Source organism: Augochlora pura, chromosome 11 (assembly GCF_028453695.1).
Source record: "Augochlora pura isolate Apur16 chromosome 11, APUR_v2.2.1, whole genome shotgun sequence".
Lineage (NCBI taxonomy): Eukaryota > Metazoa > Arthropoda > Insecta > Hymenoptera > Halictidae > Augochlora > Augochlora pura.
This window is the reverse complement of record NC_135782.1, coordinates 4,188,826-4,213,755: the sequence shown is the minus strand read 5'-3', so window position 1 is coordinate 4,213,755 and position 24,930 is coordinate 4,188,826. Positions and strand designations below refer to the sequence as shown.

The following is a 24,930-nucleotide window of genomic DNA, read 5'->3' as shown; positions in this document are numbered from 1 at the left end:
AACGAAATGAGGGAAATTAATGAAACGAATTGAATAAGTGAAATAAACGAATAAAATAAATGAACGAAATGAACGAAATAAATGAATGATATAAATTAACAAAATGAACGAAATAAATGAATGTTATAAATGAACAAAATGAACGAAACAAATGGAATTAATGAAACAAATGAAATAAATGAACTAAATTAAATAAATGAACTAAACTAAATAAATGAACTAAATTAAATAAATGAACTAAACTAAATAAACGGAATGAGCGAAATCAATCGAACGAAACGAACGGCCCACGGAAAAAAGATCGCCGACAACTTAAATAGACCAGCGAACGCGCGCCTGAGTCTCCGGGCAACTAGAATTGATTTCTCGTGCTTTCGGGTTTAAAGTCGAAGGTTAATTCCACGAATCCGATCCGTCCCCGTCCGCGGGAACGTCCGCTCGCCGATTGTCCAACTTTATTACTCGAGCTTTATCCAGTTTTATCTCGGAGGGTGGAGCGGGGGGGGGAGGCCCGATAAAATACGCGCCAATAAAGTTACCCGATCGCATATCTTCTGTGTGTCTGTCTGTGTGTATGTGTATATAGGTGGTGCTCGGCGGTGGCAGGCGTCATTTCGTGCCGAAAGTGGTCCAGGACCCGGAGGAGCCGGAGAAAGACGGCAGACGATTGGACGGACGGAATCTGATCGAGGAATGGTCGAGGAACCACCGGTTGCGGAACGTCGCCGCGAAATACGTCGCTAACAAGGAGCAGTTCGTGAACGTCGACCCGCGGAAAGTGAACTATCTTCTTGGTAACGAACACAGAACATCGTTCTTCTCTCTTCTTCTTCTTCTTTTTTTTTTTACTGTCGCGTTCATTATCAGCGAATACGAATATAATCCGTGCGAAACGGGTTCGACCGTCGACGATGACGGACGATAAACTTCCGATAAAATTCTGATCGCAGCTTCGTTCGCGGCCGGGAAATTGGCTATACGATCTGTCGGCGAATCTTTTTGCTCCGAGGAATTTAGATACAGTGTGATTCGATTGATTGGACACGCGTTCTTTCGACGCGCGGGAGTAAATGGCGCACCCCGTGGACGTTTTATCGATGAGATATACTTGACTGAATAGTGTAGAAATTGTTGTTAACCCTTTCAAACATTCAAATTATTCTATTTCATTCCGAAATATTTTTTGCAACAACAAGGTTTAGGATCGAAGAAATTGTCAAGTAGTAAAGCTGATAAATTTTACATGCATAAAAATTTATTTTGTTAAATAGAATGGAAACGCGACGAACCAGAAGAATTATTTCAAATTTACAATTAAAATGGCTCCGAGTGCAAAGGGTTAATATATTTATAATATGTTTTCGATTTTTTTTTCTTCTCGGGTGTAGGATTAAGGAAACGCCAATGGATTCGTCTAAAATTAGAGAATCGCCAATTAAACGTTCCAGCTTTCCTCAGTTTTCGTATCGCACAGTTTGAGGTTAGAAATTACTTTTCTAAGTTCTTCCGCGCCAGTGGCGCCGTTCCTCGCGCGTCCGACCCTTGGCGGCGCGTATACGAAGCTTTCATATTTATTTTTTAACTATCAACTATGATAGTTAAGAGTAGTATTAACTATAATAATTAAAACACCTTCAGATGTGTCTTAGTAATTTATACATTTCACTCGTAGTGTAGAAATTGTCGTTGACGTGTCTATTTCTTTAACTGTCAATTGTATGCTGAAAGTATGCTGAACGTGTCCACGCTATTGGTTAATAGTAACGCGATGAACGTCCGTTCGGAGAGTAAGGATAATACCAGATCACTTCATTATATAACGTGGATTAAATAACGCGGTTTGCGCATCATAGATCTCGACAATTAACCGCCGCGTATTATTGCATTAATCCTTGAATGCGATTAGCTGTTGGAGTTAGGTTGCCCTAATTGTGATCGGCATGACGTTCGCGTTAGAGATCACGCACTCGCCATCGATTATACAGGGCGTTCCATTTGTCTTAGTCGATTTATATATTCAATTTATTTTTAAATTATTCAGAAATTTGTTGTTAGAATGATCTGATAGGCGAGAGTGAAGAATGTTGTTGTTTATGTTCCTTGAATATTGTTAACGATAAAAGAGAGGTTTAAGGTGTTTCAGATAAATGAAACACCCTGTAGAACACTCATAGTGAAGTGAAATTCAGGAGGAATTATGTTTGGTGATCTATTTTATATTTCGAGTAATGATACTTTTGTTATTATTATAGATTTTTATATTTTTCTTCTTTTTATTATAATTATTATTGTAATAAAATTATTGTCATAATAATCAAATAATAATTACAATTATAATTATGATAATACTTATTTTGAAAATAACCTAACTTCATTTCTCACTTTTCATCCTTGACTGCAGTAACATTATTCACATAATAATTGCTATTATTACAATAGAAACTATAAATTAAAATCTCCTAAACAGTGTCACAATTGTTATCGCATATCAATATATTTTTATTTCCACTTTCCAAAAGCAACCCTTAAATATCGCAATTTCAATAGAAACAGTTAGGTCGCCTTCAGAATAGACGTATTTTAATAAATGTTTTAATTAATATATTTAAACAAAACAACGTGTCAACAATGCTGTTTTGTTTCGAAAATAATCCCGCGTCGGCTGTTTTGTTAATCCATTAACGTCGAAATCATTTAAGCGTCTCGAGCAATCATATTTCATGAAACACGTTGCAGAAAGTTTTCAAACTGGTTCAGTCGAATTATTAATATCTCTGATACCGCGGGAGCGTATAATCATTTTCATAAATACAACTTTATAGCGGACGCTTAGAGCTTGCCAGTTCCGTGAAATTAAATAACCGGGGGCACAGCCAGTTCCGAAGCTGCTTAAACAATTATTGTATTTTGCTCTTAGAATTCGCTAAAATTCCTCACTTTATTATAACAAAGTTCGAGCAATAGTTCGTTTAAAGAATTTTTGTAAAAAAAGTTTTATTCAACTTCGAACGATTTTTATTGTAACATTTGTTAGGATATAGAGATGATCGTTGTTGAATTTTTTTAAGTTAAACAAAAACGCATTTTAGATAAAAAAAGATAAGAAGAAGACAATATTTATTTAATTTTCTCATTCCACGCGATAGCAAAATTAAAAAATAGTATTCCAATGTTCGCTATACTGTTTCCTTTATTATTTCAAAAAAGTTCAGTTCTAAGAAAGTTATTTTTAATAATTGTCCAAACATAACAAAAGTAACTATATGTGCTTGGCCAAGGAATTAATTAATTCTCAAAAGAATCCGATAAAAAAGAGCGTCGTCGTTACTTCGACGTAACTAAAAATCGTCGGACCATAACCGCAATACGGAAAAATCCTCCTGAAATTCACTTACGGCCGCGACGGTGTCGATCGTCTAGGGGCGAGCACGGGATCGATAAAAGTTGTACCTGAAAGTTTTCGGTGGCTCACCCGGTTTCACACGGCACAGCGGTGTTTCGATGATTTTTCCAGGACTGTTCTCCTATTCCCACATGGACTTCGACGTCGACCGAAACACGAACGGGTCCGGCGACCCCTCGCTGGCCGAGATGACTATAAAGGCGCTCCGCGTGCTGGCGAAGGATCCCGAAGGATATTTCCTCTTCGTCGAAGGTACGTACACGAGCAAAAGAATGAACTCCGGTATATCCGCAACGGAACAGCATCCCCCTCCCCCACCCTCGATGCCTTAGAACTGTGATTCACTGTTCGCGATGATTTATCGGGGACCGCCGCCGCCGCCGCAGCTCCTCGAGAGAAAGAAAAACATTAAACGGTCTCGAGATTTTTGCCGAGAAATATTAAATCGCTCGCGCGTACTGTCACGGCGCCTACGCGGACGTACCGCGACCGATGAATTATCGCGGCCGACTAAAATAGAACGCGGCCCGCGCCGCGAAGGTACACGATGTATTTTCTTCCCGGTGGATACACGCTTCCGGTTCTTATCGCGGTTTCTTTCCTTGATACGTCGCTTGTCCATCGCCGAGGAAAGTAGTACTTCCGTGGGCTAGTTTTACGATAGGTTTCTTGCTTCGAGTAACAGTGTAGGATGTGGCTGATACTATACGTAATAGGCTAATACTGTACAACATTATTATTACACTATATAATTGGCTAATACTATACACAATAGGCTAACACTATATAATTGGCTAATACTATATATTAGGTTAATACTATATATTAGGTTAATATTATATAATTCGGCTGATACTATATAATTGGGTTAATTTTATATAATTAGGCTGACACTATATGATATTTATACGTATTTGTTAATATTTGACACTAGGTTCACGGAGCTTTCTTGTATACCTATTTCGTTCAAGAATGTCCAAGAATGTTCAAAATGGTCCAAGAATGTTCAACAAATTTCAAGAACATAACCTAGACATAACCTCCAAGAAAATTCAAGAATGTCCGAGAATATTAAAACATATCCAAGGATGTCCAAAAACATTCAAAAATAACCAAAAATGTCTAAAAACATTCAAAAATAACCAACAATGTTTAAAAATATCCAAGAATCACCAAAAACATTTAAAAAACGTCCAAAAACACTCAAAAATCTTCTAGAACATTCAAAAACCTCCAAGAACATCCAAAAACATTCAAAAACGTCGAAAAACGCTAAAGAATGCTCGAAATCGTTCAAGACCATCTAAAACAGCGTACAGTTTAATATTCTCGTAATTCAAATATTTAGCGAGAACGTGATTGAGGTTGATGCCTCCTGGGAGAGCGTTGCGAATAGGGAAACGCGAGATTCTTGCTCCGAGATTGAGTCAGCAGTACGTATACTGCGGGGTTTATAGCTTTACCGCCCCCTGGTAACCAATATGTACATCTTATGTTCTTGCGTCGTCGCGGAAAACGTCCTCTCTCTCTCTCTCTCTCTCCCCTTCTCTCTCTCTATCTATCTCTCTCTCTCTTTTTCTCTCTTCCCTGCAAAAATACACCCATTTTTTTCGTCTTCCCTTTTCCGGCCTTGTTCCTCGTCTACGAAAAATCCGCTGATTCAACCGTGGCTTTATATGTATAGTATACGTACCATCCAACTTGAGCACGCCCCGGTGGACAAAAATTGTGGAACACACTCGAAAAATTACCAGAATAAGAACGCGACGTTAACCTTTTGCACAAGAAGACGACGGTATTGCGCGAGGAACAGAAGCATTTTATTTTATGGAACGTCTTCTGGAATTAGGCGAGCTGTTTAAGGAATTCTTATGGGCAATGGGGGTAAATGGGATTGAGGATTGGAAATTGGCTTTTTGGGGGAGACTGTTGCTGGTTCTATTTAGTGGAATATTTGATTGTTGATATATTGATATGTTCAAGTATAGTTAATGATACTAATTAATGATACTAATAATACAAATTATACTAATAATTATACCAACAAAACATCGTAGCAATTATGCTAACAACGCCAGCAATACAACTCATAAAATTAACATTAATAAAATGAATAAATAATAAAATAAATGGAAAAGAAATAATAAAATAAACATCATTTTCAATGCAAATAAATTGTCACTAACTCTACATCGAAAACGAAGTATTTTTTCTCACGACCATAAGCTAATTAACAAAACCGATCAAAATGGATAAAAATCATTTCAAAAAACATCGTCGATCTAAAAATTACATTTTCGATCACGCGTCGTCCATATTAAAAATTCAAATTCGCGACAGCGCGCGGTTACAAGAAAACAGTACAATTTTTTGTCTACGGTGTGAACGTCAAAAAAGGTATAGTATAGTAGAATGAGAGACGCGCGGGCGGAATTTTCGGAATTCCTGTTCGGCTGCGATTTTCGCAGGCGTTTCGGAAAAAAACGCGTGCTTTCCAATTAGTGGGGAATGCGAACGACCCCCCCCCCCCCCTCCACCCCCACCCCCCGCGCGGCGTTCGAAAAAACGCTCGTGCCACGGCGAAGATGAAACCGTTTAGAAAAATTGTAGTTCGGATAGTAAAGTGTCGCGGTGTTTGTCAGCCGCGCTAGCCCCCCCCCTGCCCCTACCTCTACCCCGCGCACCCCCGATCGATTGTTGAATCCCGGGAACTACCGCCGCCCGCGCGTATCCGCGTTGTAATTTTGATCCTCTGTAAACCAATCGCCTTTTCGGCTCGCGAAACTGTGATTAAATCCGCGGCCCGCGAATCCAATTCCGCTCGCGTAGAATTTCCAACGTTGCCGTAATGTTTGAAAAAAACGAAACGCGGGGGCAGGGAGCGGCCGCAATGATCCGGATTTTTCCGCGGAGAAAAAAAGAAATCATTCGAAATGCACGCTCGCCGTTTCGAAATGCAGCGTGCAAAGCGCACGGTTTAGAAATGAAACGGACTGTTAAAACGAGACGCTAGTCGACTAGTTTTGAGACTATAGTTTTGTTTCATCTTTTGTCTGCTGTGCGTTTTTATTTTACTTAATATTTATTGAATGATGACTTTGAGTTTGGTGAAGTTGAAGGTTCAATTTTGAATAGAATTTTTGAAGTACTGCAATTTGCTATATTGTTGTAACATAACATAAATATAATATATAACTAATACAAACTAATATTGCCAAGGTACATTAATATTATTAATATTAAAATCTATATTATCAATATTAAAATCAATATTAAAAATATTAAAATCAATATTAAAAATATTAAAATCAGTATTAAAAATATTATTATTTCTTTTTATCATTATCTTTTCTTATTACATAATAATTATCATCACTTACAATTTCGTTCGCATATCTTAATAAATTTCCTATCCCGTTCAAACTATCAAATAATATAATATTAACATAAATAGTTCCTCCATTTTTAAACAAAATGCGACCGTACGCCTGACGTTACACGGATTACAAGTTAATCTATCAAAAGAAACGATAAGTGTCTTTTTCCCCCGAAGCTCCATTCGGAATTATTCTACAAAAGGATCGGACCCGGTTATATTTGTCTTGTACAAGGGTAGTTAGGTTGAAATCCGTTCCAGGTTAGGTCCGAGTTAAACCTGGCTTAAGTTTCTTCTGCGATCCTCTCTCTCTCTCTCTCTCTCCCTCTCTCTCTCTCAAACCCATCCTTTTACCATCTTTCGCAGTTCTTTCGAATTTTCTCACGCATCCACCCCCGGCTTTCTTTTTCTCTTTCTCTCCTTCAATAATCTCTGTCTCTTTATTCGACTAGGTTTCTCTTCGTTTCCTTTCTCCAACCTCTTTTCGAGGATCACGCAATTAAATTCTTCGTGTTAGCATTTAATTGAATTCCTATCGATCACGGCGAACACGTGACTCTCAAGCTGTTTCTCTCGTTTGTCTCGGATATCTTCTTTATTTATTCGATGTTATCAGTGTATAGTGTGTGCAACTACGAGTCAAAGTAATTTAAATAATTTAATATATATAATTATTGATAACGCTTTTATTTCTTGGTTAAAGAACGCGAGATATTTATATTAAACGGTGGACGAAATTTTTATATAACCTAAAATTTACGTAACCTAACATAACCTCATAAAATTTTAAACGGTGGACAAAACTATATCCGTTCGAAAAACTTTCATTTTACCAAAGAATTTGCAGTTTCGGTGAATGTGGTGGGGAGGCAAAGTGTAATTGCAATTTCGAAAAGTGGCATATAAACCATGCGCTACGGTGTACTATGAACTATTTATTCATGTTCACATGTGAAAACTGAATAGATATCGCGAACTTCGATAGTTCGCTCTTCATACGGTATTATTACAGAACAAACCAACCACTTCGCTGATTAGTTTTCGAACCGTTTCTATTAAAACTAGACTACGGCTTTCAACTAAGAATTGCGGAACTGCGTTTGATTTCCTTTTCGCTACAATTAATTTCATCTTCGACAAACTAGACAAATTTATATTTATTACAAAGTAAAAAATGTGAAAGGATACGAAACTTTGAGATAAATATAATATTAGTAATAATATTACTATTAATATCAATATTAATAAAAAATATTACTATTAACGTAGATATCAATAATAGTATTAATATTAATTTCAATATCAATAACAATAGCAATAGTAATATCAATATAAATATCAATAGCAATATCAATAATAATGTTAATATTTATCGTATAAAGTATCTTAAAATTTCTTATCCTTTCACTTTCTTTAATATGTGATAAATATAAATTAATAATTAATTTTTACTAAACAATACACACTAACTTCTATCACTCTTTCAGCTCGCTTATTTCCAATTAAAAAATGCAATAAAAATTCCACGTACATACATAGTAAATCACGCTTTAAAACATTACCATAATGATTGGACAACGCGCTATACTAGCCCCGCAACCCTAATTCCGAAGATCCGCCGGGGAAAGAAATTGAGTTTTACAAGGGAGATTTGTAGATGCCGTCGCGCGACAAGTTCTTATCTAAGGGAATCCGTCGAGCCAGTGGCGCAGGCGCGCCGGTTTATCCGGATCCGAAATTCGGATTTTAATCCGAATAATCTAGGCGGAAGAGGGGTGAAAGGGTGGGATGAGGATGGTGGGCCGTCGTGGTCCGACGAGAGTTACGTTCTCCGCGGCGTTAATGCGCCCGACGTACTTTACGCCGGCAATCGCGAGCGCCTGTTAAAGTCCTCTCGTAAACCTTTTACACGCATTTCGCCGTTCCGGCTACGCGCTTCTCGAGGCGAGAAATTCCCGCCCGGCCCCGCACGTACGCGCGGGGAACACGCTTTTCGGTAGCGGGCTGCTGTGCGCAGAAATGCGCGCGAAGAGAGAGCACTCTGTCACGTTACAATATAGTCTATGGTTGGAGTCACGTTTTCGCGACGAATTTTTTGACACTGCCGAATGACGACGCTAAAAATGTTAAGTGACGGTATAATATTCTTTATAATCATTATAAAAATGATTAAAAAAGACTATTTTTCGAAACTGCGCTTTTCAGTCTAAGTTATTTGAATTATGTCATTTTTCGCCCGATCTTTTGGATGGCTTTTGCATTTCTTGAAAAATTATATTCACACTGGCATTAACAATATGGCGAGACACTATATATGAAAAAAATTAATATTACGATAGTGATACTGAAACTGATAGTATTCATTTCTGGCAATATTTACGATGGTTTTTGGATTTCTTTAAAAATTATATTTATACTAAAACATAAATAATAAAACAATATAGCAAAGCACCACTGTATAGAAAAAAATGCATATTATGATCGAAGCTACCATAGTACTCAATTATAGCAATTTTTTGAATGGCTTTCACACTCCTCTAAAAAATAACATTTACCCCTGTCATGTCGCAATATAGCGAGGCACTACACTATAGACAAAAATGTATCCACACATCTGTAGCAACAGATGTCGCCACAACTCTTCGTCGTTCCGCTCCGCGTGGACGCTGCAACGTCAGCCGGTCGACGTCGGCGTTGTTTGCTTCCGGTTAGCTTTGACCGGTTTATGGTAAGAGAGTAACTGCGTCGGCCCGGATTAATAAAGCACTTGACGACGGAAGAGATTGGGCGACAAAATATTGGACTTATAACGCGCCGCGCCGTTCCGCCGTATCCGGCTAAAACCGAATACACCGGGTAATTTGTTATGAAATACTGCCACTATGGGGGCACTACTGCACACCTTTCCCGCGCGCGATACATGCCTCGTTGTTTTTGGAAATATCGCTTTTTGTCCGCTCGAGAGTGGCTTTAAAAATATCGTATAATCGCTCGGAATGTTCATTCACCGTTCACCGTTGCTGTCGTTTATTATAGGAAGTTGTTAATATCCTCTTGTAAAATAGCAATTTATGTATATCGAATTAACCTGTTTGCAAATTTTATTTTTGGTTATATTTTATACAGTTTATGTTATGTTAATATATTGAGAATGTTAGTATTAATAGTTATTATTAATTATTAATATTTTGTTATTAATAGCTATTATTAGTTATTAATATTTCGTTATTAGTAGCTATTATTAGTTATTAGTAGTTATTAATATTTCGTTATTAATAGCTATTATTAATTATTAATAGTATTAGTTATTAATATTATTGAATTATTAACTACCGGCCTCCAGTAATGTTTGTTGCAGAAATATTAAATTATGCTATGTTAATTACATATTTAGACTATCCAACAAACGTATAATTATAATTGCGTATAAAATATCCACTGGGCGATCACGTATTAAATTGTTTACAGGTAAACATAAATATGTGAATTCAAGTTTTAATTAAATAAGATATACTAAATAACTAAATGGTGACTAAAACGTATAAAATGGTTAATTATATTTGCAGTACAGTCTTCTACTTATCTTTATTTAAAAAAGCAATTTTTCACTAATATCGATTAATATTATAAACAATAGAAATTCTGCAATAATTTACTATATTTTCCTTAATACTTAAATCTTGCTCTTTTTTATTTTTCTGCACCATAACCAGCATGGCGCAGCACAGAAAAAACGAAAGAAACGTTCGATCGAGGTCTTAAAATTAATCGCGCTATTTTTTTATCGTCTTACTTCAACAATCTCCAATTTGGCTTCGATATTGTTTGATTCGCGACAGCAAAAACTGTGCCCCAACTTGTAGAGTTTCGGAAATCCGGCGCGATGGCCTTTTCTTTTTTTTATGTCCCCGCCGGCAGTAAATAGCCGGCCATTTAAAAAGTTTTACCGGCGTTGCTCCCGAAGTGGTCGGAATTTAGCTGCGGCCCGATGGTATAGCGATCATGGTAAAAAAGTTTGCGATTTACAATTCTTCGAAGAATCGTAGCAAATGTAAATCCCGGCGAAAGCCCGGGTTCCAGGGGTTGGCGCGGGTTCGGTTATCGGGCTTTAAAGGGGGGGGGGCCGATATAAACGGTGGCCGAAAATGGTGCACTTAAAAATTTGATGGGTGCTTTAACGCGTCCACGCCCTCGATGCGCCTGATAAATTGCGTCGACGGCCGTAAACAAATTGTACATCGTAACGTTTGAACACGGGGTTTAATATTTAAAGCCGGCGACTCGCGACGACGGGAGCGAAAAGGGGTTGTTTGGCGAAAGTTTTACTTTGTTTGCCTAAATTTTTTAGGAAAATACGCGGATCGAACCATTTTTTTATAAATAAATATTAGAAGAAAGAGAGGAAAAATGTTGCAAAGGTTATTGTAATTTATATGTCTTTGATGAATTATACATATTAAAAGTAACAGTAATATTATAATATAGCATAACATAATAATTATTTAATTATTTCGATTAATATCGAAACGATAAAAGTATTAAATAGTAATTTATATGGTTTCTCATTTTTTAATCAAAATTTACTAAATAATTCTCAAATAATTCTCAATTAATTTTCTAAGCCTGGTCGCGTCACTTTTTCAAATAATAACCAAGAAGAACAATAATACAAATTTTATTAAGCGTCATAAATACCGTCGCTCCCTCGAATAATAATGTATACCATTTAATGTTACTTTTCCATTTGTAGAAAAGCATTTGCAACGTTCCAAATCACGATAACGGGCGAACATATTCCCGGAATACAAATATTCGCTTTCAACTTTACGCGCGTGCTTTAGTTACGCGCGGTAAAATATCATTTTTATACGCGCCGCGTACATTTGACACGCGTGTCACGTACATTACGGAAATCCCTACGCGCTATATATATATATGTATATATATAATAGCCGCGATACATTTAAAATGTAGATTCGTATTAAAATTTTGTTGAAATCTAAAATTCATTTGCGCCCGCGGATTTGCATGGCAAACGATATCCCGAACATAAATGATCATGAGGAATAATTTGTCTGTCGGACAGGGGGCGAGGCGCCGTTTCCTATTTAACAAATACCATGACCTTTTCTTTCGTATTTATATTTTAATGGTGGGTGCAATTGGGATTTTTTTTTTATTTTTAATTTAAGAGAATATTTTCAATTATTGTTATATATTTGAACGAGGGTGTATATATTTCGTGTTAAGATTGTAGATGTTGTGTAATTGTCGAGCATGTAAATCATATTTTTGGAGTAAATGTACGAGCTATGTTATTTATTGCATTATTAATACTGTATAATTTGCTATATAATTTTATTTTTATTTCATTTATTCGCTATATGTAAACTATATCACTGTACAATTTACTATAGAATTAATACTATATACTATACTATTGATACTATAATTTACTGTATAATTAATATTGTAAAATTTACCATATAACTAATACTGTAAAATTTATTGTACATATAACTAACACTATACAATTTACATAACTAATTACATAACTAACACTGCTTAATTTACCAAATAACTAACCCTATATAACAATATAATGTAATCAACTAACACCACATAATATTCCATATAATAAACCTAAAACTAAAAATTGCATTAACTCGTTCTCGAAAATCTTTCATCGTCATAATCAATTTTTTACCTGGCCGATTTCCTTGCACCTCTATCGCTTAATTGTTAACACTAACAAACGACGCCTCGGTGACGTTAACTAGATACCATAGACCAGTATAACCGCAGCGTAGTCTCTTTTATCACGGCTTCAAAAAACGCGAGCTTGCCGGCTCTTTTTATCAAAGCAAATCGTGAATTAGAAACGGTCAGAATTAACAGCGGCGACGTCTCGCGGCGGAAAAATCGGAAGCGGATTCCGCGTCGCTTTCCAACGTCTTCTTCCTCCTTCTTCTTCTTTTTTTTTATCTGTTCGCTTTTATCTGTCGACATTTTCCTGCCGGCACTCCTGAACATGTTGACGGAAGTGGGCACTCGACGCGGCGCGCGGCAACGATAAGATATCGCGGAACGAACAGAGACAGATCCCAGCATCCTCGGGCCAGATATTTTTTTGTTCGACGAGTTCGCGTCGTGAGCACTTGAACACGGCTACCGACGAATGGCGTCGTTCTCCACCGCGGGATCCTCGCTTTTATCTGGTGTTAAATTCGGTTAATTTTCCGCCACGATTCGCCGCGTGTCGTCCACGTTTCTCCGCGTGTCCTTTTTTACGCTTTGTAGACGTTGACAAGTGATTTTGGTAATTAGGGTGATTATTAAGATTAGGAGCTGAGTTTAATTGGACAGCAAAGTAGAGTTAATTAAACCGTGATTTAGTTTATAATTTATTTTAATATAGGATATATAGGTGATTTATTTCTATGTATAGTTATGTATAGTTAGATAATTTGTTTATATTCGCCTTTATTTATGCTTACATATATTTAGGTAATTTATTTATATTTATTTTTATTTAAGTTCACATATATTTAAATAATTTGTTTATATTCCTTTTTATTTATATTCACACGTATTTATTTCGCAACTGTAAAAAGAATGCTCGATTAAAATCGTAATAATTAATGCACTATCTCCACAATATAATTTCTAAAATACATTAAAATATACTTATAATAGTTAATAAATTATTGAAATACAAAAACAAATCTAAACCATCTTCTTTAAAAATTACCTCAAAAATGAGCCAAAAGGCAAAGTTAACCATAATATACTTAAAAATGTTAACACTTGATAATTAAACTGTTTTAAAACTGTTGAACAATTTAAAACCATTAAACTATTTAAAACTATTAAAAGAGAAAATTATTTCTAAATGTATAATCGAACATCATTCGCAAAATTAGACGTTGCAACCGCAGAATTTTCTAATACACTTACTATAGTCTCCGAGTAAAAGTTCGAAGAATTGCAGTGCCGGGAATGGATCGGCCGGCTAATAGCCCGTTTAGGCGAACTAATAAGCAGCGAGGCACTACCATAAATCGGTTGAACGTTGCGCCGGGCAATTCGGCATCAGAAATTGCTGGCCGGAAACGCGACTATGTTCGTGAGACATGGTGGAAGTTGGAAACTCAATAACCGAAGGACCAGAAGTCGGTAGCCGAGTCTTAGTCGACTTGCGACAAGAGAGTGCAAGAGAGAGAGAGGAAGAGAGAGAGAGAGAGAAGGTGTGCTTGATGCGTCCTCCCGGTCCTGGAACCGGCGACCCGAGCACTGTGCCAAAATCTGTCAGCGGGAGAGATGCATTTTCCAGTTGCCATCCGGGGAGAGCAACAGTTGTCGCGCCCCGGGAAACTTCGGCCACCGGATGTATATACTATACATATAGATTTCGGACGGCGATCGCAAGCTGCGCCCGTCCGACGTCGCGACCGGATGATACACGGCCGACGGAGACGCTTGACCCTCCGTTAACGGCCGCTTGTGATATCCGATATCACTCGGATAATATTCTAAGGATACTCGATTGTACTCAATAATGCCTTGTGATATTCAATATTACTCGAGCAATAGTCAGTGATATTTTAGGGATACGCGATTGTACTTAACGATGCTTTGGGGTATTTAATGTTACTAGGATGATAGTCAATGATGTTCTAATGATACTGAGTAGGATAAACGATGCTTAGTGATATTGAATGCTACTCGCATGGTAGTCAGTGATATTGAATGACACTCAATGATACTTAATGTTACTCTAATTATAGTCAATATTATTTTAATAATAGTCAATGATATTCAAAGGCTACTTAATGTTACTAGAATGATAGTCAATAATATTCTAATGATACTCAATGGTACTCAATCATGATCAATGATATTCAAAACTACTAGGATGATAGTCAATGATATTCTAATGATACTGAGTAGGATAAATGATGCTTAGTGATATTGAATGCTACTCGCATGGTAGTCAGTGATATTGAATGACACTCGATGGTACTCAATTATATTTAATGTTACTCTAATTATAGTCAATATTATTTTAATAATAGTCAATGATATTTAATGTTACTCTAATTATAGTCAATATTATTTTAATAATAGTCAATGATATTCAAAGGCTACTTAACTGTACTCAATGATGCTTAGGGGTATTTAATATTACTAGGATGATAGTCAATGATATTCTAATGATAACCAATAGTACTCAATGTTGCCGAATGATATCCAGTATTAATTTAATGATAGTCAATTATATTCTAATAATATTCAATAATATTCAATTAATATATTAATATAGTCAATAATGATCAACAATATTCTAATTATAGTTTATGATAACCTAATAGTAGACGATGATATTCTAATCACAGTCAATGATTTCATAATAGATATAAATAGCGATAATCTTTAATATTATTAATTTTGATCATTGATTCAATTACAAGTAATTACAAATATGAGAATTTAATTTATAAAATAGAGAATCTTAATGACGAGAAGGTGTAAAAACATTTCTCATATTTCGCAGAATAGTCTTTTTCTTTTTAAATTCAAGAATCAATATTTTATATATTTTATCAATATTAACAATGAACGTATTAATATTAATATCCACGCAAACCCATTCTATCGAGTAAATAGTAATAAACGGAACAACGCGGATATTTAATTAACTGCAACTGCGTTTCTGTGTGCTAATATTCTTATTGAATAATATCCGCGTAGCACGGAACATCGTAGACCGACGTTTCGCGATATTTCATTCGTCCACGACGTCCAGAGAATATCTTCTCGCCGGGCATCGAATACAAAGGAAGCTCGCGTAATTGGCTAATGAGTTATAGCTTTCGCCGACTAATAATTGGCAAGTTAGATTTAATTACGGCGCGCAGCCGTGAAAGCGTGTAATCGCGAAACTTTCGTTGCGCCCGTCATTGCTGGGGGGGCCGCGCCGTTCGGATATCGATTACGATACCGGTTAACACACCTTCGATCGTTAATTAGAGAGGCAAATATTGAAAACGCTCGGAACCCGGGGAATTCTCTTCTAATTACAACGGAATGAAATTTATCGATTAACGACCGGACGGCAAATAGATACGGGAACTTGTTACATGGAAACGCGGGGGCTATTGATTCTGTTCAGGCAATATTTGTTTGGTTAGAAAATACTTGGATTACGGTGGATTCGTTAAAAATGCACGCGCAGTTGTTCGCGGAGTTCGCGGGATTGTAACAAGTTTTGCAACTCGGCTCGCTCCGCGATGCCCCCGTTAAATAAGATATTATTACTGTACTTACCGCATTTAATCTTAACCGCGAAGTAATTATGCATGTAACCAGGGAGGGGGTGGGGTTGGGGGGAGAGGATTTCTTGCAAGTCTGCTTCGAGAAGTTCGAGGTTACAAGTTGCTGACCACGTTCAATTTTGGAAACCTGGTCCCAATGGGCGATTAATCATAAATAACCGACCGGCAAAACCTGACTAAACTAACATTCAAGAGAACATACGGTGTTTGAGTGGATATGATACTTGGTGGTATATTACTACTTCGGTGGTCCTCGATGATACTCGATGATACTTAATGATATTTCAATGTTATTTCGTTGATAACGAATGATATTCAAGGTTATCTCGATGATATTGAATGATATTCAAGGTTATTTCAATTTGAGAATCAATGATGGCGAATGTTAGTTGATGACATTCTAGTGATGTTTAATGATACTTAATGATATTTCAATGTTATTTCGATGATAACGAATGATATTCAAGGTTATCTCGATGATATTGAATGACATTCAAGGTTATTTCAATGAGAATCAATGATATCGAATGTTAGTTGATGACATTCTAGTGATGTTTAATGATACTCAATGATACGTGATTATATTCAATATTGCTCCAATGGTGGTCAATTTTATTCTATGGTACTCAATAGTATTTAGTGATGTTTAATTATATCCAATGTTACTCGAATGGTAGTCAGTAATATTTTAATGATAGTCAATGATGTTAGAATGATACTTAATACTGCTCAATGATACTTAATGATACACAATGATACTCGATGATTCTCAACGATTCTCAATGATCCTAAATGATCTTCAATGATTGTTAACGATTCTCAGTGATCCTAAATGATCCTAAATGATCCTAAATGATCTTCAATGATTGTTAATGATTCTCAGTGATCCTAAAGGATCCTAAATGATCCTAAATGATCTTCAATGATACTCAACGATCCTCAGCGATCTTCAATGATTCTTAATGATTCTTAATGACTCTCAATGATCCTCAATGGTCCTTAATGATACTCAATAATCCTCAATGATCTTCAATGATCCTCAATGATCCTCAACGATTCTCAATAATTCCCAATGATCTTCAATGATCCTCAATGATCCCCAATGATACTCAATGATCCTCAATGATCCTCGATGATACTCAACAATGCTTAAAAAACGAATAACATTTCCAAAACCAAAATCTCACATAAACCTTAAAAAACAAATTTCCCATCCCAAACAACAACAAAAATTAAAAAACCACCAAACAATACAAATTCGAGTAATCCACGCGGACAATCCATGAACCAGTCTCCCTACAAAACCAACAGCACGCCGCTCGATAAAATGATCATCTCCCGGTGGTAAATAAAGCAGAGAGTCGCCAAGAAGACCGAAAGAAAGGAAACAGCGAAACAGGAAAACGAATTTCCCGGGGCCCATCGAACTTTCTATTCCCCCTTTAAATTGCCACTCTGCGCGTAAAATCACGTTCCCCGTCTCTGGCGAGCGTGTGTGCGGCGCGCTGCGAGCGAACGCTTCTTCGACGATGGCACACCTCGCCTTTGAAAATCGAGGCTCCGACGAAGCGTGTTCGACGTGCACGCGGAAACGTAGCTCAACGCGGACGGACACAATATTTGCGAACAAACTCGACCAGTCAACCATCAGCGTTTGGGATGGACAGGCGCCGTCTGGTCGGTTGCGAGGTTAGGAACTCGGTTCGGACCTTTTAGCCAATGCCTAAGACGGTGTTGGGGGGTGGACTATTTCTCCGCAAGCAAGTAGCCTGATTACACGGAACGACCCGCTGTTAAAGGGACAAGGATACCAGGGACGGATGCCGATCCGAAGATATTCATAGAGCACCCGCGGCTCCCTACGATGCTCCGACGATCTCGATCGTCGTCGGCCTATTCACCGTCCAACTTCGAGTCGCCCCGGCACCGAAGGAGTTTCGCCGACTCGTTCGGACCGCGACGGTCGTTCGGTGGCTCGATAATTGAATCCGGGATTCTTGCGGGTCGTTCTGAATAATTAGCGTTAACTGTTACGGCTGCGGTCCCCCCTATCTCGGCCCCCCCTCACCCTGGCTCCCGCTAATGCTGATGGCGCTCGTTTTGTTCTTAGGATCCGCCGGATCTCCGCCGGCTCTCTCTACCCTCTCCCCTCTTTTTTGTTGTTGCCCGCTTTACCGCCGCGATATCGCCGCCGTGTACGGAACAGCTTAACGAGACTCTCGTTCCACTTTGTTAACAATTTGCTACGGCAAATAAATACAATTACGCTCCCCTCCCCTCCCCGGGGGGGCCGTTTTATTCCAACGTTTCTCCCTCCTTGAATCATTACACCGTCGTTCCGTTGCTAACGTTCGAATCGCTTCCCCCTCCCCCTCCCCCTGGCCCGCGCGCGCGATAATGCTTGTTCCATCGATTACCAACCCTTTCTTCTTTCTCCTCCCCCTTCTTTTTTTTTCGTCTCGCCCGGCTTCTTTTGTGCGCGGGCTTTTCGGCGAAGTTTTATCGAACGCGCGTACATTAAGGTGGCGGCGATTTACGACGGTCCGCGAACGTATTTGCACGGTTTTGCGGTGGCCGATCGGTTGCTCGGCTATCGGAGTCTTGCGCGGAAGAGGATCGCGCGATGCCGTTGCTTTGGGTTTCGGATGCCGTTTTATTTGCTGCGATGGCGCGGGGGGTAGTTTGTCTAAGGTTTAACAGCGTTGTTTGATACTTTGGGGGATGATTGAAATTAATTGTGATTTTTGTGATAATTGTGATTTTTGACGGAGCTTTGATGGAGGGATGAATATTGGAGATTATGTGTTGCTTTGAAAAATTCTTTTGTTAACCCTTCGCACTCGAGTGGCGTCGCTGAAGCGACAATGGAAATTGTTGTAGAATTAACAAAATAATGCTGACATTGTTAAACACTGTTTTAGTTGAAAGCGTAACAGTTTTACGTGTCACAAGACATAGTCTCGTATGCGCAAATTATACTAAGTTAATTAAATTATACTTATACTACAGCTGGTCAAATTAGGAATTTTAGCAATTATTACAGTTATCACAGTTATTATAATTAGTACGGTCATCACAATTATTACAATCATTACAATCATCACAGTTATCACAATTATCGCGATTATTAAAATTATCACAATTATAACAATCACTAGAATTATCAAAATTATTACAAAAATAATTAAAACAACAAATAAACCAACAGTCATACCTCTGGCCTCTTATCGCAATTTTCACAATTTCTATCATTTTTATTTCTCAGAAACCCTCACGGTAATTAAGTTCCACCCCTAATTAAGTTCGCCATCGCTCAGGATAGTGGTCGCAGAAAATGGCGGCGGTCCGTTGTCCGTGAGATCGGTCGAGCACATATCGCCGATGCTACCGACCATGCTGGTTCCCTAATTATTTCGTGCGTCGCGCGGCACCGGTTGCGCGGTATCGTCGCCAAGCATAATTCGCGAATGATGTATTCCGCAGGTGGTAGAATCGACCACGCGCATCACTATAACAACGCTTATCGAGCACTGGACGAAACACTGGCGTTGGAGGAAGCGGTCAGGGCTGTAATGAAGGAAGTCGACCTGTCGGAAACGCTGCTCGTCGTGACGGCGGATCACTCGCACGTGCTCACGCTCGGCGGCCTCGCAACGCACCGCGGGAATCCCATATTCGGTAAGTGACACGACGAACCACTGTTCTCGCCTCTAACGCCTATCTCATCGTCGAGTATCGTCGCGACTATTAACGGGTACATGCGCGTTTTAATGCGCGACGCTTGTCCTTACGTTGCACCGACGGACTTTGCTCGTTAAGGGAGAATCCGTCGACGGTAATTTGTCAGGGGATATTCGGAATGCGGAATGATGCTCAATGATGATCATTGATATTTTAATGATATTCAATTCTGTTTTAATATTCAACAATTTTAATATTCAATAATTTTAATATCAATTGTGATAATAGTCAATAATGTTCTAATAATATTCAATAATGTTCTAATAGTATTCAATTAATGTTCTAACAATATTCAATCAATATTCTAATAATATTCAATAATATTTAATTAATATTCTAATAATATTCTAATAATACTCAATAATATTCCAATAATATTCAATCAATATTCAATAATATTCTAATAATATTCAATAATATTTAATTAATATTCTAATAATACTTAATAATATTCAATTAATATTCAATCAATATTCAATAATATTCTAATAATATTCAATTAATATTCTACTATAGTCAATGATAGACGACAATATTCTAATAATAGTCGATGTTATTAATTAAATATTTAATAGTCGATTTAATTACTTAATTATTTGAATAATTTATGCTTCAATTGCGATATTAATTTAATAATTTCGTAAAGAGAAAGTCCTTCTAACCTAAAAATTTTAAAAGAGAAAATATAGAATCGGTCATTTTGACTCGATAATTTTAGTGTTAATTCACCTAGATATCGTTTTATATAAAAGCGGTGAAACTTTGTTATTGCTCGAGTTATTTGAATTCTAGTGATAATTGTCGGCACACGAGAGTTCCATCCGGAAAATTACCGGTAGTTGCTTTTCGCCCGAGTGCACTCCCTTAACGAGGTTTCCGCAAAACTCGCCGGGCCGAATTCTTTCGCCCTGTCTTCCGCGAACGGTTCTTCTTCCACCGCGAGAGCACCAAGTTAGCTTGAATAACTAGGATTCCACGAGAATCATCGACGAATTCTTTCGGCTGTGTTTTACCCGGTATTTTTATAATGGCGCGCGGGGAGATAGTTGATTAATTAGGTTGCTGCAAAAATTGCGGCTGAATTCTTTCGCATCGTGGTTTGCAGACCGCGTTTATGATGCTGCGAGTTAAATTGGGTTGTTAATTTGATTTTTTATTGATGGAGTTATTTATAAATTATTTGTGCAATGTATTTTATTGCTTTTCGAGAATGGAGTATTTTTTTTAAAGAGTATAGTTGTATAATAAATATAACGTGAGATGATTTATTTTATAGGTATAATTCTCTTAATAAAATTTTATTATTAATGTTAAATTAATGTTATATAGTAAATATAACATACGATATTTTCTCTTATGTAACTACGCTGATACTAATCTCTTATATAACCACCCAATAACTATACAACAAACATAAACAATATTTCCTCTAAAAAAATGATAACCGCAAAATAAACATAAAGGATATTTCCTTATAAAAAAGTACACCTGCACAATAACCGCGCCTTCGTTCTCGCAAGTCCCCGCTTCGAACTTCGACGAACAGAGATAAAAAACGTAGCCGCCTTTTAATATCGTTAAGGATTTAATTTTCATCCGGCGCGCAATCACCGTGTGCAGGTAAATCGTTCCGCGGAACGAGTCCACGGTACCGAGAGATCATCCTTTGAAATACAGTCGCAGTAAACGTAAGGATCGCGGTGCCTGGCACGGAATACGGGGCCGCGACGGTATGGTACACCTTCCAATATCGTGTCTCTTTATTAACCCCGTTATTTCTTTGATTCCCTTTTTCTCCCTGTCCAGGAAAAAATGTAAAAGCAGCTCGAAGACGAACCCGGTGTATGGCGAACGTTGTCGAAGTCCGCCGATATAATCGACATTTTTCCCATATTTTCTCTCTCCGCCTACGGAACGGAGAAAAAAATCGTCTGCTCGCGGTGTGTTAACCCTTTCGGTACGGGCACTCGAACACGTATTAAGAGATGTTTATATAAAATATTAAGAGATGTTTATATAAAACTATAAATTTACTTATGATACTTCGTTGTTAATATTAAATTTTATAAACTTACTTATGACACAAAAATATTAAGAGATATTTATATAAAACTATAAATTTACTTATGATACCTCGATGTTAATATTAAATTTTATAAACTTACTTATGACACAGCAATGTTAATGTTAAATTCTATTACTTATCGAACTTTAATCTAAATATTAAATTTTATATATTACTTACCAAATTACAATCTTAGTATTAAATCTGATAAACTAACTTACCAAATCACAATCTCAATATTGAATTTTAATTTAATTAAGAACGGTTTAAGAACCGTGTGGAATTTGATACGTTACTTTGGGCTGTTTACAATCGTGTAGAGAAGGGTGAACTGTAGCCAAAGGCTGTTTAAAATCTGCCCTAGAAACTAAAACCAATGTTGTTCCGAGGTCTACAGTACGGCTGAATTACGTTCACCTCTGTAGCAGCGCTTAGTACATGTGTGCGCGTATGGTGTGCAGCATACATCCTTGGACGATTATTTAATATTTTTTCTATAACTACCGAGTAGCCACTAATTAATAATATATTATTATTCTAGGGATAAAAAAGAGGAAATCAGTTTGAAAAACTATTTACCACATAATCCTTAACAATATCTAAAAAACGTGATCGAACAAAATTAAATGGTTGACAAATAAGATATAAACAAATAGATTGTCCTTTGCTATAAAAATCCATCCCTGAAAAAGTTAAATACCAAATCGAGATTTGTTTATTTATTTCTCGTCAAACGGGCCGCGGTTAATTAAGAGCAACATCAGAACCAATCCCCTTCGACAATTTCAAGAATCGGGACACCCTGTCCATCCTTGATTAAATTAAATCGCCGGACAATGCGGAGCGCATTTACCGAACTGAATCCACGGTGCAGCGGCAAAGCTCTCCTCCCATTCACGAATCGAGTTATGATTCCGGGAACGGAGCCCCGTAAAAGCTTATACCGGATTCCGCTAACGATTTGAATCGTTCCTTCTTGTTTCTTTCTGTTTTTTGTCAACCGGCTCCTAGTCGCATTGTATCCCCCCCCCCCCCCCCCCCCCCCCCTCAGAGTTTTTTATCATCCAGTTGACGCGCTGCATTCTTCGTTAAAACGATTCCATCGCGATTGCATCCTGGAATTTCGTTGAAAAAGCTGGCGCACGTGGCAAGCGATTCATTATAAGGAGGAGGGTGCAGGAAGCGCCGTTTCGACGGCGTTACGTCGACGACGGCGACGAGCTCCGATTTTAAGCGATAATTTTCGATGGGACGCTATGGAAAATTTGATAAATCCTATAGAAATTTTCGATAATTCCTATGGAAATTTTCGATAATTCCTATGGAAATTTTCGATAATTCCTATGGAAATTTTCGATAGCCCCCATGAAAATTTTCAATAGCCCCCTTGGAAATTTTCAATAGCCCCCATGGAAATTTTCAATAGCCCCCATGGAAATTTTCGATGGTCTCTATGGAAATTTTCGATAGTCTCTATGGAAAATTTGTGAGTGCCTATGGAATTTCTCGGCAACGAAAATTCTTCTACCAAACACCATGGAAAATTCGATAGTCCTTATGGAAAATTTGGCAGTCCCCATGGAAAATCTGAAAGTGCCTATAGTAATCTGAGAGTCCCTATGGAAATTCTTGACAACGAAAATTCTTCTACGGGACCCCATGGAAAATTTGATTGTCTCTATGGAAAATCCGACAGACCTTATGGAAAATCTGAGAGTCCCTATGGAATTTCTTGACAACGAAAATTCTTCTACGGGACACCATGGAAAATTCGATAGTCCTTATGGAAAATTTGGCATTCCCCATGGAAAAACCGAGAGAGTCCTTATGGAAAATTTGACAGTCCCTATGAAAAATTATACCATCGAAATATATAAATATAAAAATCTTCCACCAAAACACATAAACACCATAAACGCATCGATACCCGCAGTCCAGGGATCGTCGAAACTACGACCAGTTCAAGCAAACTCTTATTGTATGGTAATACCGGAATTACGGGACAATCGTTCATCAATGTCCGCCCGGCCATTTAAAATTCATTGGCGGAGCTTATAAGACGATCGCAACAGGGGAAGAGCCGGGGGGGAGGGAACGAAGAGGAAGGAAAACATTTAACTTCTAACGCGATCGGAATCGAATCTATTCGGGGACTCGAGTCACGTAAAGAGAAACCGAACATAGCGGACGGGTCAATAATTTATCCGTCGGCGTCCGCGCGCGGGGCTCATACGTGTTCATCGGACGTACCGGAAAGGGCCGAGTGGCAATCCAATACCCGGGGTAAGTGATTCGCTGTACTATTTTATACACAAGTTCCCGGAGTCACTTCTTCATCGGACCGGCGGCCAGGGCGCGTCGCCCTTCGGGTTCCCAAGGTCTCGGGCCTCAATGGGATCCAATCTCCTTGGACAAGGACCAAACCACCGCGCACGAATCCCCGTACGGTTTCCACGTGGGGGAGGTTAAATCCAATCGCCGCCGAATGCAAAGGACAGTTTTTGTGGCCCGTGTGCGTGAATCGTCCGGGTCATTCGGGGACCCTTCGATCTCATTCCCGCGGTTCTATTTTCAGTCTCTTTCGCCGCGGTAATTCGATGCGCCGAGTAAACTCGTTCTGTTCGACGACCGAAAGTTTCCTTCGATGTTATTCCGGGGTTACGTAGTTCGGGATTCGGCTTGGAGAAATGTTCTCTACGGTGCTTTTTTAATTTAATGTACTTTAGTAAAAAGTAGACACTTTTAGCTTTAATTTAAGCCTAGTTGCATTAAAAAATATTCACGGGAACATAATTAAAAATTTTAGAGAATTCTACCCTTCAAGATGGGGGCATTCGTCTTGGGCGGAAGTGCTGCGTTTCTCGGTTTGCAGAAAAAATCCCTACGATGCTTTTTTAATTTAATTTACCTTGTTAAAAAGTAGACACTTTGAGCTTTAATTTAAGCTATCTAACATTAAAAAACATTCACGGGAACATAATTAAAAATTTTATCGAATTCTAGCTTTAAG

The 24,930-nt window shown here is 37.9% G+C and overlaps 2 protein-coding genes across 2 annotated transcripts in view; one reads left to right on the top strand and one right to left on the bottom strand.

The window, feature by feature from the left end:
* The window catches only part of LOC144477151 (caspase-1), a 55,110-nt gene extending 51,263 nt beyond the window's left edge, over positions 1-3,847 (bottom strand). Inside the window, exon 1 of the mRNA XM_078194639.1 lies at positions 3,451-3,847. The gene's annotated coding sequence lies outside the window, so the exon portion shown is untranslated. The remainder of the gene's footprint in view (positions 1-3,450) is intronic.
* LOC144477150 (intestinal-type alkaline phosphatase 1) overlaps positions 1-23,656 on the top strand; it is a 39,758-nt gene extending 16,102 nt beyond the window's left edge. Inside the window, exons 3-6 of the mRNA XM_078194637.1 lie at positions 587-794; positions 3,515-3,655; positions 19,598-19,792; positions 23,412-23,656. Coding sequence (XP_078050763.1) covers positions 587-794; positions 3,515-3,655; positions 19,598-19,792; positions 23,412-23,656 — 789 coding nt within the window. The remainder of the gene's footprint in view (positions 1-586; positions 795-3,514; positions 3,656-19,597; positions 19,793-23,411) is intronic.
* The last annotated feature ends 1,274 nt before the right edge of the window (positions 23,657-24,930 follow it).